The 16762-nt window shown below is 47.6% G+C and overlaps 1 protein-coding gene across 1 annotated transcript in view; it reads left to right on the top strand.

Annotated features, from left to right (window-relative positions):
- LAMB4 (laminin subunit beta 4) overlaps nt 1-16762 on the top strand; it is a 260547-nt gene that overhangs the window by 41509 nt on the left and 202276 nt on the right. Inside the window, exons 4-5 of the mRNA XM_063929992.1 lie at nt 6530-6603; nt 10288-10476. Coding sequence (XP_063786062.1) covers nt 6530-6603; nt 10288-10476 — 263 coding nt within the window. The remainder of the gene's footprint in view (nt 1-6529; nt 6604-10287; nt 10477-16762) is intronic.

Here is a 16762-nt window from a genome sequence, read left to right as displayed (position 1 = left end):
AACAGTATGACAAAAACGTAGGAGCCTCTGAACAGACGGCTCACAACAATAACAACCCGATTTTTTTGTAACAATAACTATGTACAAGTATTGCAGACAATCCGCACTTGGGATGGGCGCCCAGCATCCACTACGGACTACGAGAAATAGAATTATCGGTAAGTAAATTCTTATTTTCTCTAACGTCCTAAGTGGATGCTGGGGACTCCGTCAGGACCATGGGGATTATACCAAAGCTCCCAAACGGGCGGGAGAGTGCGGATGACCCTGCAGCACCGAATGAGAGACTCCATGTCCTCCTCAGCCAGGGTATCAAATTTGTAGAATTTAGCAAACGTGTTTGCCCCTGACCAAGTAAATGCTCAGCAAAGTTGTAAAGCCGAGACCCCTCAGGCAGTCGCCCAAGATGAGCCCACTTCCTTGTGGAATGGGCTTTTTCTGATTTTGTCTGTGGCAAGCCTGCCACAGAATGTGCAAGCTGAATTGTACTACAAATCCAGCGAGCAATCGTCTGTTTAGAAGCAGGAGCACCCATCTTGTTGGGTGCATACAGGCTAAACAGCGAGTCAGATTTTCTGACTCCAGTCGTCCTGGAAACATATATTTTCAGGGCCCTGACAACGTCAAGTAACTTGGAGTCCTCCAAGTCCCTAGTAGCCGCAGGTACCACAATAGGTTGGTTCATGTGAAAAACAGAAAACACCTTAAGGAGAAATTGAGGACGAGTCCTCAATTCTGCCCTGTCAGAATGAAAAATTAAGTAAGGGCTTTTATATGATAAAGCCGCCCATTCTGACACACGCCTGGCTGAAGCCAGGGCTAATAGAATCTTCACCTTCCATGTGAAATATTTTAAGTCCACAGTGGTGAGTGGATCAAACCAATGTGACTTTAGGAAACTCAAAACAACATTGAGATCCCAAGGTGCCACTGGGGGCACAAAAGGAGGCTGTATATGCAGTACCCCTTTTACAAACGTCTGAACTTCAGGCACTGAAGCCAGTTCTTTTTGGAAGAAATTCGACAGGGTCGAAATTTTAACCTTAATGGACCCTAATTTTAGGCCCATAGACAGTCCTGTTTTCAGGAAATGTAGGAAACGACCCAGTTGGAATTCCTCTGTAGGGACCTTCTTGGCCTCACACCACGCAACATATTTTCGCCAATTGCGGTGAAAATGTTTTGCGGTTACATCCTTCCTGGCTTCGACCAGGGTAGGGATGACTTCATCTGGAATGCCCTTTCAGGATCCGGCGTTCAACTGCCATGCCGTCAAACGCAGCCGCGGTAAGTCTTGGAACAGACAAGGCCCCTGCTGGAGCAGGTCCTTTCTTAAAGGTAGAGGCCACGGTTCTTCCGTGAGAATCTCTTGAAATTCCGGGTACCAAGTCCTTCTTGACCCATCCGGAACCACGAGTATCGTTCTTACTCATCTCCTTCTTATGATTCTCAGTACTTTTGGTATGAGATGCATAGGAGGGAACACATACCATGACTGGTACACCCACAGTGTTACCAGAGCGTCCACCGCTATTGCCTGAGGGTCCCTTGACCTGGCGCAATATCTGTCTAGTTTTTTGTTCAGGCGGGACGCCATCATGTCCACCTTTGGTTTTTCCCAACGGTTTACAATCATGTGGAAGACTTCCCGCTGAAGTCCCCACTCTCCCGGGTGGAGGTTATGCTGAGGAAGTCTGCTTCCCAGTTTTCCACTCCCGGAATTAACACTGCTGAGAGTGTTATCACATGATTTTTCGCCCAGCGAAGAATCCTTGCAGTTTCTGCCATTTCCCTCCTGCTTCTTGTGCCGCCCTGTCTGTTTTCGTGGGCGACTGCCGTGATGTTGTCCCACTGGATCAATACCGGCTGACCTTGAAGCAGAGGTCTTGCTAAGCTTAGAGCCTTGTAAATTGCCCTTAGCTCCAGTATATTTATGTGGAGAGAAGTCTCCAGACTTGATCACACTCCCTGGAAATTTTTTCCTTGTGTGACTGCTCCCCAGCCACTCAGGCTGGCATCCGTGGTCACCAGGACCCAGTCCTGAATGCCGAATCTGCGGCCCTTTCATAGATGAGCACTCTGCAGCCACCGCAGAAGAAACACCCTTGTCCTTGGAGACAGGGTTATCCGCTGATGCATCTGAAGATGCGATCCGGACCATTTTCCCAGCAGATCCCACTGAAAGGTTCTTGCGTGAAATCTACCGAATGGGATCGCTTTGTAAGAAACCACCATTTTTCCCAGGACCCTTTGTGCAATGATGCACTGATACTTTTCCTGGTTTTAGGAGGTTCCCGACTAGCTCGGATAACTCCCTGGCTTTCTTCTCCGGGAGAAAACATCCTTTTCTGGACTGTGTCCAGAATCATCCCTAGGAACATTAGACGTGTCGTCGGAAAAAGCTGCGATTTTGGAATATTTAGAATCCACTCGTGCTGTCGTAGAACTACTTGAGATAGTGCTACTCCGACCGCCAACTGTTCTCTGGACCTTGCCCTTATCAGGAAAGCGTCCATATTTCTTTTAGGAAGAATCATCATTTCGGCCATTACCTTGGTAAAGACCCGGGGTGCCGTGGACAATCCAAACGGCAGCGTCTGAACTGATAGTGACAGTTCTGTCCCACGAACCTGAGATACCCTTGGTGAGAAGGGCAAAATTTGGACTTGTAGGTAAGCGTCCCTGATATCCAGTGACACCATATCGTCCTGGTTCGCTATCACTGCTCTGAGTGACTCCATCTTGATTTGAACCCTTGTATGTAATTGTTCAAATCTTTTAGATCTCACCGAGCCGTTTGGCTTCAGTACCACAATATAGTGTGGAATAATACCCCTTCCCTTGTTGTAGGAGGGGTACTTTGATTATCACGTGCTGGGAATACAGCCTGTGAATTTTTTTCCAATACTGCCTCCCTGTCGGAGGGAGACGTTGGTAAAGCAGACTTCAGGAACTTGTGAGGGGAAGACGTCTCGAATTTCCAATGTACACCTGGGATACTACGTGTAGGATCCAGGAGTCCACTTGCGAGTGAGCCCACTGCGTGCTGAAACTCTTGAGATGACCCCCCACCGCACCTGAGTCCGCTTGTATGGCCCCAGCGTCATGCTGCGGACTTGGCAGAAGCTGTGGAGGACTTCTGTTCCTGGGAATGGGCTGCCTGCTGCAGTCTTCTTCCCTTTCCTCTAACCCTGGGCAGATATGACTGGCCTTTTGCCCGCCTGCCTTTATGGGTACGAAAGGACTGAGACTGAAAAGACTGTGTCCTTTTCTGCTGAGATGTGACTTGGGGTAACAAAAGTGGATTTTCCAGCTGTTGCCATGGCCACCAGGTCCGATGGACCGCCCCTTTATACGGCAATGCTTCCATGTGCCGTCTGGAATCTGCATCACCTGACCACTGTCGTGTCTATAAACATCGTCTGGCAGATATGGACATCACATCTACTCTTGATGCCAGAATGCAAATATCCCTCTGCGCATCTCGCATATATAGAAATGCATCCTTAAAATGCTCTATAGTCAATAAAATATTGTTCCTGTCAAGGGTATCAATATTTTCAGTCAGGAAATCCGACCAAGCCCCCCCAGCGCTGCACATCCAGGCTGAGGCGATTGCTGGTCGTAGTATAACACCAGTATGTGTGTATATACTTCTTAGGATATTTTTCAGCTTCCTATCAGCTGGCTCCTTGAGGGCGGCCGTATCTGGAGACGGTAACGCCACTTGTTTTTATAAGCGTGTGAGCGCCTTATCCACCCTAAGGTGTGTTTCCCAACTCGCCCTCACTTCTGGCGGGAAAAGGTATACCTCCAATAATTTTCTATCGGAGGAAACCCACGTATCATCACACACTTTAATTTATCTGATTCAGGAAAAACTACAAGTAGATTATTCCCACCCTACATAATACCCTTATTTGTGGTACTTGTAGTATCAGAAATATGTAACACCTCCTTCATTGCCCTTAACATGTAACGTGTGGCCCTAAAGGAAAATACGTTTGTTTCTTCACCGTCGACACTGAAGTCAGTGTCCGTGTCTGTGTCTGTGTCGACCAACTGAGGTTAATGGGCGTTTTTACAAGCCCCTGACGGTGTCTGAGACGCCTGGACAGGTACTAATTTGTTTGCCGGACGTCTCATGTCGTCAACCGACCTTGCATCGTGTTGACATTATCACGTAATTCCTAAATAAGCCATCCATTCCGGTGTCGACTCCCTAGAGAGTGACATCACCCATACAGGCAATTTGCTCCGCCTCCTCACCAACATCGTCCTCCTACATGTCGACACACACGTACCGACACACAGCACACACACAGGGAATGCTCTGATAGAGGACAGGACCCCACTAGCCCTTTGGGGAGACAGAGGGAGAGTTTGCCAGCACACACCAAAAACGCTATAATTATACAGGGACAACCCCTTATACAAGTGTTTTCCCTTATAGCATTTTCACATATGTAATCATATCGCCAAATAAGTGCCCCCCCTCTCTGTTTTAACCCTGTTTCTGTAGTGCAGTGCAGGGGAGAGCCTGGGAGCCTTCCTCACAGCAGAGCTGAGCAGGAAAATGGCGCCGTGTGCTGAGGAGAATAGGCCCCGCCCCCTAAAACGGCGGGCTCTTCTCCCGGAGTTTGTGAGATCTGGCAGGGGTTAAATACATCCATATAGCCTCAAGGGCTATATGTGATGTATTTTAGCCATAAAAAAGGTATAATACATTGCTGCACAGAGCGCCCCCCCCAGCGCCCTGCACCCTCAGTGACCGCTGGTATGAAGTGTGCTGACAACAATGGCGCACAGCTGCAGTGCTGTGCGCTACCTTATGAAGACTGAAAGTCTTCTGCCGCCTGTTTCTGGACCTCTGGACCTCTTCAACTTCGGCATCTGCAAGGGGGGTCGGCGGCGCGGCTCCGGGACGAACCCCAGGGTGAGACCTGTGTTCCGACTCCCTCTGGAGCTAATGGTGTCCAGTAGCCTAAGAATCCAATCCATCCTGCACGCAGGTGAGTTGAAATTCTCTCCCCTAAGTCCCTCGATGCAGTGAGCCTGTTGCCAGCAGGACTCACTGAAAATAAAAAACCTAAAAAACTTTTTCTAAGCAGCTCTTTAGGAGAGCCACCTAGATTGCACCCTGCTCGGACGGGCACAAAAACCTAACTGAGGCTTGGAGGAGGGTCATAGGGGGAGGAGCCAGTGCACACCACCTGATCCTAAAGCTTTATTTTTGTGCCCTGTCTCCTGCGGAGCCGCTAATCCCCATGGTCCTGACGGAGTCCCCAGCATCCACTTAGGACGTTAGAGAAACAGTAAATACTGTACTGTACTCTATCCCTGCCCCTCTTCCCGCTGCCCCAGACTGGAGGAAACATCACCTATTACATTACCTATTACTATTACACCAATTTTCATACATTTTCCCACCAGAAATATTATACAACAACAAATTCAAATATATTTTACTTTAAAACTGCATTCATACCTTGGGCACATTTTTCCTAAGGTGGCCTCATTCTACATGCAGCCATCCAATTATTGGTCCCCCTCTCATGCCCCTCTCTCCAGGACATTGATGCAAGGAAAAATTGTTTCTTGCTGGTAATGAATTTAACAAAGAGGACTGACAGCGTTTATATAATTTTAAGGCCATTTTAAAGGATTTAGTATTTTGTACTTACTTAAGTTCCAAGCAGCACACAAAGGAGCATGAACTGGAAGCAGCAGGATAATTAAGGGGGCAGTTTCAAATGTCATAGTAATTACAAATGCATGGATTCTGTAGGCTAATGGCTCACATTACTGCCTCATAGTACTTAGGGGGTCATTCCGACCGGTTCGCACGCAGCGGTTCTTTGCTGTGGTGCGAACGGGTCGGAAATGCGCATGCACGGTGGATGCATTGTGTGCGCGTGTCGTTGCCTGGCAACGCCGCTGCCAGCGACTAATGTGATCACAGCGGCGATCGCAGGAAGACGGACAGGTTGGAGGCGTTCCAGGGCGGATACTCACCATTTTCCAGGCGTGGTGGGTCCAACGCAGGTGTGTCGAGGCGTTTGGAGGGTGGATGTCTGACGTCAGGACTGGGACCTTCATCGCTGGATCCGTCACACTGGTTGAGTAACTGCAGCCCTGGTCTTCTTTTACGTGAAACTTTTTTAGCATAGCAGTACTGCACAAGCAATACATAGGCGGCGTCAGGTTGATCGCACAAGCAGCAAAAAGTTGCTACGTGCGATCAACTTGGAATGACCCCCTTAGGCCTTAGATTAGATTCCCACCAAGACCCTAAATGTGTGGTGTTTGTATGTCTTCCCCATGCTTTCATGTATTTTCTCTGACAATCCCAAAACATACTGGTAAACTAATTGGCTTCTGACAAAAAAAATTAACGTGTGTGCGTGCGGTAGGAGCTATAATTTATAAGCTCCACTGCGGCAGGTAATGATGTGCATGGCAAAATATTCACTTGTGCACTGTATAAATAATGGTTAAAAAAGAAATGTCACTTTTAATTTTTTTCTAGGAGTTGATTATGTCAGCATTAGACTGGACCTAGAAACATTATTTCAATTCAGCCATCTTGTAATGACCTTCAAGGTAATGTTCATTCAAAGTCTTACAAAAACTGATACTAAAATAAATAACTTTCTCTAGAATGATTGATAATAATATTCACCAATACGTATATATTTTCAAGACTGGAATAGTAGTAGAAAAATATATTTTAGATAGCCTTTGTTCTTTGAAGAATGTAAAGTCTATTCTGGTTATTTAAATTACCAAAACATTAAGGGGATAATTCAGACCTGATCGCTAGGGTGCGTTTTTTGCAGCCCTGCGATCAGGTAGTCGCCGCCTACAGGGGAGGGGAAAAGTGGTGTGCAGGTGTGCGTTCGCATTTGTAGCAGAGCTGCACAAACATCAGTTTGTGCAGTCTCTGCTCAGCCCAGGACTTACTCTGCCGCTGCGATGGCTTGCTGGTGATCGGGGCCGGAGTTGACGTCAGACACCCTCCCTCCCTTCAAATGCCTGAGCCCGCCTGCGTTTTTTCAGACACTCCTCTAAAACGGTCAGTTGCCACCCACAAACGGTCTCTTCCAGTCAATCACCTTGCGATCACCTGTGCGATCGCTTTTTTCGCACCATCCCGTCACTAGGCACCAATGCCTGGTGCAGTCGACCAACGTGCCGGTGCATTGCGGTGCATACACATGCGCAGTTCAGATCTGATTGCCCGCTGTGCGAAAATGCACAGCAGCGATCAAGTCTGAATTACCCCTCAAGTTATTCTTACCAAGTCTCAAGTTGTCTGTTGAAAAAGTAGAATATGGCAAAGGTTGAGAATTGTATCAATCATACTTATTACATTAGAAAATAGTACTAACATGTTACTGTTAACTTATTTACACAATATAGGGCAGTTGTCACTTGACATTGCACTAATAACCACTTTTTAACCTTTCCTACTGTACAATGGACCTATGCTGCCTCCTGGTGGTTGTTGAATTACATTTATTCCAAGGATGCTCATAAGGTAGGTTTTATTTAAAAAGAAAAAAAAATTCTGCACTGCAGTGCATGGCTCAAAGTCTTCCTAAATCCCACTAGGCCATAGGTGCACACCTAGACTGGGTAATGGGAATCTGGCCCTGCTCACATGGGGGGTAATTCAGAGCTGATCGCAGCAGCAAATTTGTTAGCAGTTGGGCAAAACCATGTGCACTGCAGGGGGGGGAGGGCAGATGTAACATGTGCATAGAGACTGAGTTAGATTTGGGTGGGACTGTGTTCAAACTGAAATCTAAATTGCAGTATAAAAATAAAGCAGGCAGTATTTACCCTGCACAGAAACAAAATAACCCACCCAAATCTAACTCTATCTGCAAATGTTATATCTGCCCCACCTGCAGTGCATATGGGGGGTCATTCTGACCCATTCGCACGCAGCAGTTTCTTGCTGCGGTGCGAATGGGTGCCGAATGCGCATGCGTGGCAGCCACATTGCACGTGCGTGACGTTGCCCGGCGACAGGGGTCGCCGGGTTACGAAGCGTCCAGCGAACAAAGCGGTTGCAGAGCGGACCGCTAAGAAGATTGACAGGAAGAAAGCGGTCCTGGGCGTCTCCACAGCGTTGGCGCCCGTTTTCGAGGAGTGGATTGAAAAACGCAGGCGTGTCCAGACCAACGGAGGGCGGATGTCTGACGTCAGAAGCAACTTCAGCATCGCAGGGCTCATCGCACAGGGTAAGTATGTCCAAGGGCTACTCTGAAACTGCTTTAAATTTTTTTAGCTTAGCAGGGCTGCACAAGCGATCACAGCCCTGCTAAGCTAAAATACACTCCACCATAGGCGTGGACTGTTGATCGCAGCAGCAGCTAAAAGTTGCTGGCTGCGATCAACTCGGAATGACCACCCTGGTTTTGCCCAACTGCTAACAAATTTGCTGCTGCGATCAACTCTGAATTACCCCCATTGTCAGTACAAAATCACTCCAGTGTAGTAGGCAGTGTTCACTGGGCAGGAGAATATGAATTTGATCAGTGATGTTTTCTCTTGTTACTAGGGTAGAATGTAATCTATGCTGTTATGCATTATGGGCCTCATGCAGTTAGGAGCAAAGGAAAAAAGCAACTGCTCAGTAATATATGCATACTTGCCTACTCTCCCGGAAATTGTGGGACACTCCCTATTTTTCGGGTAGTCCCCTGCACTACCGGAAGAGCAGGCAGATCTCCCACATCCTAGTGATGCAGGCAGGATGGAGAGATAATCACCGGCAATCACGGGTCTGTGGGGAGGGAGTGGGGCTAAAATGGCATGAATTGCGTTATATTTTAGCTCCATCCCCTCCCTGCAGACCCACAATTCGCTGGATTTTGCTGAAGTGGGGCCGGAGCCGGGCTCTGAAGTCATTAAGCCCTGCCCTCACTTCAGCAAAACGCTGCAATTCACGCCAAAACGTCCACATCACTAGTGCCCAGCAGCATCTCCTCTCCTGGGTTCTCCTAGAGAGGAGAAAACAAAAGTAGGCATGTATGAATAATATATGTGGAGTTCTAAAAGTTCTCATATTAAGTTCTGAGTTTCTCATTATTTATCTGCAGTAAACAAGAGTGCCTTGAATGTACTAGTGTATCTTTAATGGGTGCAAGGTGTGCAGTGCACGTCCTGCACCTATTTAACTATACTCACCTCTCCGTCGGCCCGGCGCTTTCTGCTGAGCAGCAAAAATAACTTGGAAAATGGTAGCAGCGGCTATTTTCCAATGAATTGCGCATGTGCAGTAGAGATGTCCCTGGGAACGAGGCGCGGGCGCCATGTTCCCGGATACCTGCGCATGTGCAGTAGACTCTGGCACAATGCCAGAGTCTACTGCACCGCTGGAGAAGAGGGAGTCCAATCAGAGATTGCACACGGACCCTTTACTCTCTTAAAGTGTCTGTGCCTGAATGAGTCACGTAGTTTGTCTCAGGAAGCCAAGAACTTCCTGCCAAAGAGCCTGTGAAAATGTAGTTGTTTAAGTACTACATGAAGGAGAAAGCTTGTCTATAGTTCTCTTACTGTGGACATTGGACCCGATTCAGGTTGGATCGCAATAAGCGATCCAACCGCAGAAAATCCGAACGCCTCTACCTATCAATCAGGCAGAGGTGTTTGCGGGGCACGGGGGGGCGCGGCAACGCTCCGTTTCCTAAGCGGAGATGGAGCATTACGGGTACGGTGACGGCCAAACGGGGGTGGCATCATCAAAATGTGGGCGTGGCGTGGGCATGATTGCGGCAGCTGCGTGACATCACACTCAGCCACCGCGATTGAAAAGATGGCGGTTGGCAGGAGGCAACCCTAATTTGGCCTAAGTATGGGATGTTCTATGCATCATATCCGTAATGTAATACATCCCGCCACTTATCAGGTACATACTGACGTTAATAACGGTATGTACCTAGAAATACGATTATAATCACAAAGGACAGCTCTCCCAATAAGAACTGTCCTATGCGATCACAGGACTTTCGGGTTTAGGATTCGGGAGTTCTTCTGTGCATGCTCAGTATGACACATTGCCATGTCGACCTTTTTATCATGTCTACCTTTTGTTCATGTTGACCTTTTCCAGTGTCGACCGTTCATAGGTTGACCTTTTGTCAAGGTCGACATAATGCATGTCGATCATATGGGGTCCACCTAATGACTGTTGACCTAGTCATTGTAGATCTTGTATACCACATCCGCATTTGTGAAGGAACGGTTTGTGCTTATTTACTCTTGTTTATTTTGCAGACATTTCGACCTGCTGCCATGCTGGTAGAGCGATCACGGGACTTTGGAAAAACGTGGAAAGTGTTTAGATATTTTGCTCAAAACTGTGCTTCATCTTTTCCTGGCATATTGCAAGGTCATGCTGATGAAATAGGGGATGTAGTTTGTGATTCACGTTACTCTGACATGGAACCATCTACCGAAGGGGAGGTATTGACTTTGATATATGTACTTTGAGCATGCAATATATATATATATATATATATATATATATATAAAAATATATATATATATTTATTTATTTTCATTTGAAATTACTTGCAAAATAATAATGCAGTGGGTGAGGGGGTCCACAATTTCCATAGGGCCTAATTCAGAGATGTACAGAGACCCAAAGTTTTACATACTGTACATCTCCGATGTTTAATGAACTGTGCATGGACAGGACGTGTAACGCATATGTGCAGATCAGGTCTTGCACCATGTAGCAGTTTCATGCCATTTAAACTGCCTGCAATTTAGGCTACACTGCTGACAATTTAGGCTAAACCATATGGTAAAACCTACATTATCATCAAGCCCAGTCTGCTGATTATTAGGCACTCCTCTATCGGACTCCTGCACTTATAGGGGCCCCGTCCAATACTAGTGCAAGTAAACACTATAACTGCATTCTTGCAATTGTTTTTCCACAAAAGTTGGCAACTGCCATCTAACCTGGCCAGCTTGTTGCCAAGTCACACAAGCCTTTTCTGCTCTCGAGTCAGCTGTTGATGCAACCAGCATGCAGAAACCTTGTTCAAGCCAAGTTTTTCATGGAGTATCACGAGGATGATCCCAATAAGATGCCTATCTCCTTCTCTAACTGGGCCACAGTCACCATGACGTCCACCTGAACTATGCCCCACATGACAGCAACATTGTCCTTGGTGATAGCGGACACAGGGTGACCACATCGCTCCTCATCTTCCAAGGACCATCTCCCATGCCAAAATTTAGCAAACCACTGAAATACAGTGGTTCACGATGGTGCTTTCCTCCCAAAAGCAGCTTGCAGTTAGTCAATACCAGTCAGTCAATAGTCTCCTGCTGTCGCAGACCACTCTTGGATTCTGAAGCCGCCGATACCAGGTCTAGGCAGGTAAACGCGACAATTCATTTGAAAATATGCAAGCCGGCAGCAGATTGGGTCCCTTTCTTTTGAAATCGGCAGAATTTCCACTTTATACCTTGCATTGGTATGCTGACGGAGCAGCACAGCAGTGAGAGCAGTGTACTTGTGGGAGCGGCGGGGGTGTCATTGCCGTCTTGACACGAGCTGCAAACAGGCGCTGACTATCTGGAAAAATCCATTCCCATAATAATATTGCTACCAGTTTACTTTCCCTCTGGATATGACCGTGATAAAAGGAATTGCTACCAGCGGCCGGGAGGATTATTTCTAACGAGCAACCTCGCTCATGGGTAAAGTACCCGTGCATTTAAAAAGCTACTTAAGGTAACTTTTCTCTGCTGATTATACAGATAAACACTTGATAAGTGATACAGTGGTCCAATTCAAAGAGATTCTTCATTTGGGACTCTTTCTAGGTGCCGGCAGGTACTAATATGTATATATACATTTAAAGTGCTTCTTTTTTATATATATATTGTGATATTTTAAATAATATGTATGAATTATATTATTTATTAAATTGTGTAGATTGTTTAAATACCAGCGCTTTTTTCTTCTCCACTTGTGGAGATTTTGTGTGCACTCTTGTAATCGTAGAAGATCATGGTTCTCCTGTGACCTCTGCTGAGCTCCATAACGAGTTTGTGAAGGAAGTGAACATACTGACTTCTTTGGTGTGCAGTGCTGCTTATATATGGCTCTGTGCCTTGACATTTCACAAAAAATGTTGTCAGAGAAAGGAGCGTATCTACCCCTTGGCCAGGATGGCACTCGCCAGCTGTGCCAGGTGAGGGGCTGGAACAGCACCCGCAGGTGCCACCGCGGCCAGAGGGTAGATTCACAAAGTCAGTGCCAGATTATAAAGGCATGCGGCCGGAGCGATTGTACAAGAACAGCATATAGCTGCCTGTTCTCAGCGGCTCAGCTGTTTATTATATAGTGGCCATTGTGGAGCTCACATGATGATGCTGTGAGTATGCTGTGTCTTCAGTAGCCGCGTCCCAATCACTGTGGCCTGCAGTGATCGAGCAGCCCACAGCACCACCCTTCCCACCTTACCGTTCACACTGTAAACTATTGCAGCTGCACTGACTGTGTGCAGCCAGCAAAGCATCTGGCTCATGGCAACGTCACGCATAAATACTGTAAAGATTATGCAACGGTGCATGTCAGAGGAGCCTACAGCAAGGCAGAATATAGAAGCCAGGAAAGAGGGAGGCTTCTCTGCCTGCCTGATCGAGGTGCGGTGTTTACAGAAAAAAGGAGCCGCAGCAGGCATAATCAAACTTATAGGCACACTAGTCACTCCTGCATCGTCACGCACCTGCACAAGTAAGCATTCTATCCATCCTGATGGGGTGCGGTAATTGCAGCAGGAAAGCAATGAATACCGGCATACTCAGCTGGAGGCAGACCCTCTTCTAAGTCCCCATCGTTTGGTTGCCCTAAGGAACTGGACCCTAATACTTCCTCTCCCATCCACATGCGCCCCCCTCAGCTCTCTCTCTACCTCTCCCTCCCTCTCTCATTTTTCTATCTCTCCTCTTCCTCTCTCCCCCTCTTTCTCCTTTTCCCCACCCCTCTCTCCTCTCTCACCCCTTTTCTCTCCTCTTCCCCCTCTTTCTTTCTCCTCTCCCACTCCCCCATCTCTCCTCGCTCCCTCCCTCTCACTCCTCTCCCCACTCTCTCTCCTCTTCCCCTCTCTCTCCTCTCCCTCTCTCTCTCCTCTCCCTGAGGAAAGGAGAGGGGGTGGGGACAGTGATGAGGTGCATAGGAATGTGCTGAGAGGTTGAAGAAGGCAATGAGGGTTGAGTACGGTGTTGAGAGGCAGATGAGGGGGCTGAAGAAGGTGACGCATCCTTTTCTAAAATTTCCATAACCCCACTTCAAAATTCCCACTTCGACCACAGTATGTATGTGTGTGTGTATATATATATATATATATATATATATATATCATTACTTTATTTCCTGTTTGTCAGTGCATTACATATACGTGTGTGTGTGTGCTCTATATACTATATATTTAATTTATTTATTCATGATGTAATACACCGATAAACAGAAGGAAATACAAGGGCCCAGAATTCTGTAACACACACATGTATACAGTGTTCTCCTCACAGTATATGTCTTGGGTGGTCTGTCTAATAAAATTTCCCTGCCGTCCGCCAGTGTGATGCAGCTGAAAATGTTTCTGTACTGATATTTCATATAGAAAACAGGTACGGGAGAACATTGGAGAAGGGGTGCTACTACCTTACTTTGCCAGGGGCGCTCGGACCCCTAGATACACCCCTGGTCAGAGATTACAGTTTACAATTAGACCGTAAGATTGTGTCTATTTTACCTATGCACTGAACATCTGGAAACTTATTGTACATCCCTGGTATAATTCACATTACACTAATTCCAAATTTGTATAAAAAAATAGTTATTGCTGCCTTCATTAGTGATAATGAACCCCATTATTTAGAATTAAAGATACATCCCTAAGAAATATTTACACGTAATCTTTTTTTATACTTGATCCCATGTAATCCATATGTGGAATATAATATTGGGGTTACTGTAATTCATAGTTGTATACTATTCCGATGTTCATGCAGTTGAATGATAATCGGTAGTCTACACATGTGTCGCTGCTGCAATATGCATGTGTGGCAATTGAACTGTGATTACGGTCTCATTTGCATGTGATTGACAGTAAGTCAATCGCAACAGTAAGACATGTTGTAACTATTTTCTGGGCGTGTATCAGCCTACATCTGCAATCTTGTATAGAGAAAACATGGCACCAGCATTTCATTTGTGGCAGCCATTCTGAGTGATCATAGAGACTCACTCAGGAATTTTGAAGGATCCGGTGGGCGGCTCTATAAAAATCCCGGCAGCTGTGACATCAGCATTTGTTGCACATCCTCTGAGTCAGAAATTTCATCTATGGCGACATATAGCGTACAACTAGGAACTAGGGAGGCCAATCCCGGGATCGGCGGGATACCGGGATTTGGGCCCAAAAATGCCGGGATTTGAATCCCGGGATTGGAGCATCTAATCCGGGATTCACGGGATTATACTGCGCATGCGCGGGAGGGTGGGCGTAAGTAATACTACTTACTAACATTAGGCGGGCGGCAGCCATGAACAAGTTGAACGCGGCGGCACTTCAAATGTAGCGCCAGCCGCCAGCCAATCAGAGCTGGCGGACCGGCAAACAATCAGGGAAGCTGCCGCAGCAGCGGCCGCCAATCAGGAGCGACTGCTGCGGCCGCTTCCCTGATTGGCTGCCGGTCCGCCAGCTCTGGTTGGCTGGCGGCCGGCGCTTCATTTGAAATGCCGCCGCGTTCAGTATGTCCATGGTTGCCGCCCGCCTAATAGTAAGTAGTTACTTACACCCACCCTCTCTCCCTCCATGCAGTCAGTGGTGCTCCCTACAGCCTTCTTCCCTCCCGCCCCACTACCAACCTTCCCTGCTGCGACCTACACACTCCCTCCTGAGTTCCGCATCGCTACCTACACCCTCCCTATCTCCCGCACCGCTACCTACACCCTCCCTACCTCCCGCACCGCTACCTACACTCTCCCTACCTCCCGCACCGCTACCTACACACTCCCTACATTCCGCACCGCTACCTACACCCTCCCTCCAGCGCTGCTCCCTACAACTTTAACTGATCCCTACTGCAATCCCGGGATCCCGGGAATCCCGAGATTGACCATTTTTCAATCCCGAATCCCGGGATTGAAAAAACGGCCCGGGATTGGCCTCCCTACTAGGAACCAAGACTATAATCCCTTACTGGAAAAGTGGGCTGCCAATAAGCTCTTCCCAATGCAAAATGTGTAATTCAGCTTTTCTCCGTTTTAGTCCTCTAGTGACAGCAACAAGACATGATTTCAAGATTTTGCATGTGTAAACTGGTGGTGTCACAAAAATTAAGTCACATGCAAATGAATAAAGAAACCCTTAAACATTGACCTGCATGGTGACTTGAGGGCTGGAATTACTAAGGGCCTAATTCAGTATGGAACACATCAGCAATGCGTTTGCATACTGAAGCCCCTGTGAGGTGTGGATATGTGCAGGAGCTGCACTGAGCATGCGCACACAGTGAGATGTGACAGCATCTCACTTATGTGAACGCCTCTGCCTGACAGGCAGAGGCATTCGCTGGGCATGCCGGGGCATTGATGCAGCATTTTGTGGGCGTCGGTGCGATGTTGGGGGGCGTGTTCCGGACAACAGAGGCATCTACGGACCATTTGCGGGGCAGGCCGTGGCGGCTGCGTGAGATCACACGCAGCTGCTGCAACCCAAAACATGGTGACCCGATGACTGCCTTCACAGCTAGGCTGCAGAGGCAGGGAGCTACCCCAACCACGCGAGCACTTCGCTGTTTAGCGAAGCACTCAAATTTTAGTGGGGAGGCACGACCCAGCATGCCGGGCGGCTTTACCCTGTGCTGGGTGGCCCCCGCATGCTAGTGGAAAAAGTTGTAGTTTTGTGAGTTTTCGCAAAATTACAACTCATGCTGAATTAAGCCCTAAGTCCTGTTGGTCTTTGTTTTTAGATGGCATAGTATTATGCTATGATATGTTTGTGCTTGTAAGGATGTATACCTACTGGCATTAAGAAAATGAGAGTAGCAATGGGGGTCACTCTTTTGACCCCTTTGCATTCACATGCCATGAACACAAATGAATACAGCTGGCAGTGGTGGTCATTCAGAGTTGATCGCACGTAGCAACTTTTTGCTGCTCGTGCGATCAACTTGGTGCCACCAAAGGGGGAGTGTATTTTAGCGTAGCAAGGCTGCGATCACTTGTGCAGCCCTGCTATGCTAAAAAAAAGTTTCCTGCAAAACAAGACCAGGGTCAGACCTACTTACCCAGTGCGACGGATCCAGCGACGAAGGTCCCGGGTTTGACGTCGGACATCCGCCCTCCAAACGCCTGGACACACCTGCGTTCGGATCTCCACGCCCGGAAAACGGTGAGTAGACGACCCGGAATGCCTCTCCGCTGTCAATCTTCTTGCGATCGCCGCTGCGATCACTTTCAGCGCTGGTGGCCCGCCGCCCGGCGACGACCGTCGCCAGGCAATGACGTGAGTGCGCATTGCGGATGCAGCGCAGCCGCACTCCTGACCCGTTCGCACTGGAGCGGAGAACTGCTGCGTGCGAACGGGTCGGAATGACACCCAGTTTCCAAAATATGCTGCTACCACTAACATCAGCAGGTACAAGCAAGGGTGGGAATGGGGTCATTGGAACCAATATATGTTACACCCTGTACAGTACATTGCTGCATACCATTGCT

This window comes from Pseudophryne corroboree, chromosome 6 (assembly GCF_028390025.1).
Source record: "Pseudophryne corroboree isolate aPseCor3 chromosome 6, aPseCor3.hap2, whole genome shotgun sequence".
In the NCBI taxonomy this organism is placed as follows: Eukaryota; Metazoa; Chordata; class Amphibia; order Anura; family Myobatrachidae; genus Pseudophryne; species Pseudophryne corroboree.
Note: the sequence above shows the minus strand (reverse complement) of the source record. Positions and strands in the feature narration are given on the sequence as shown.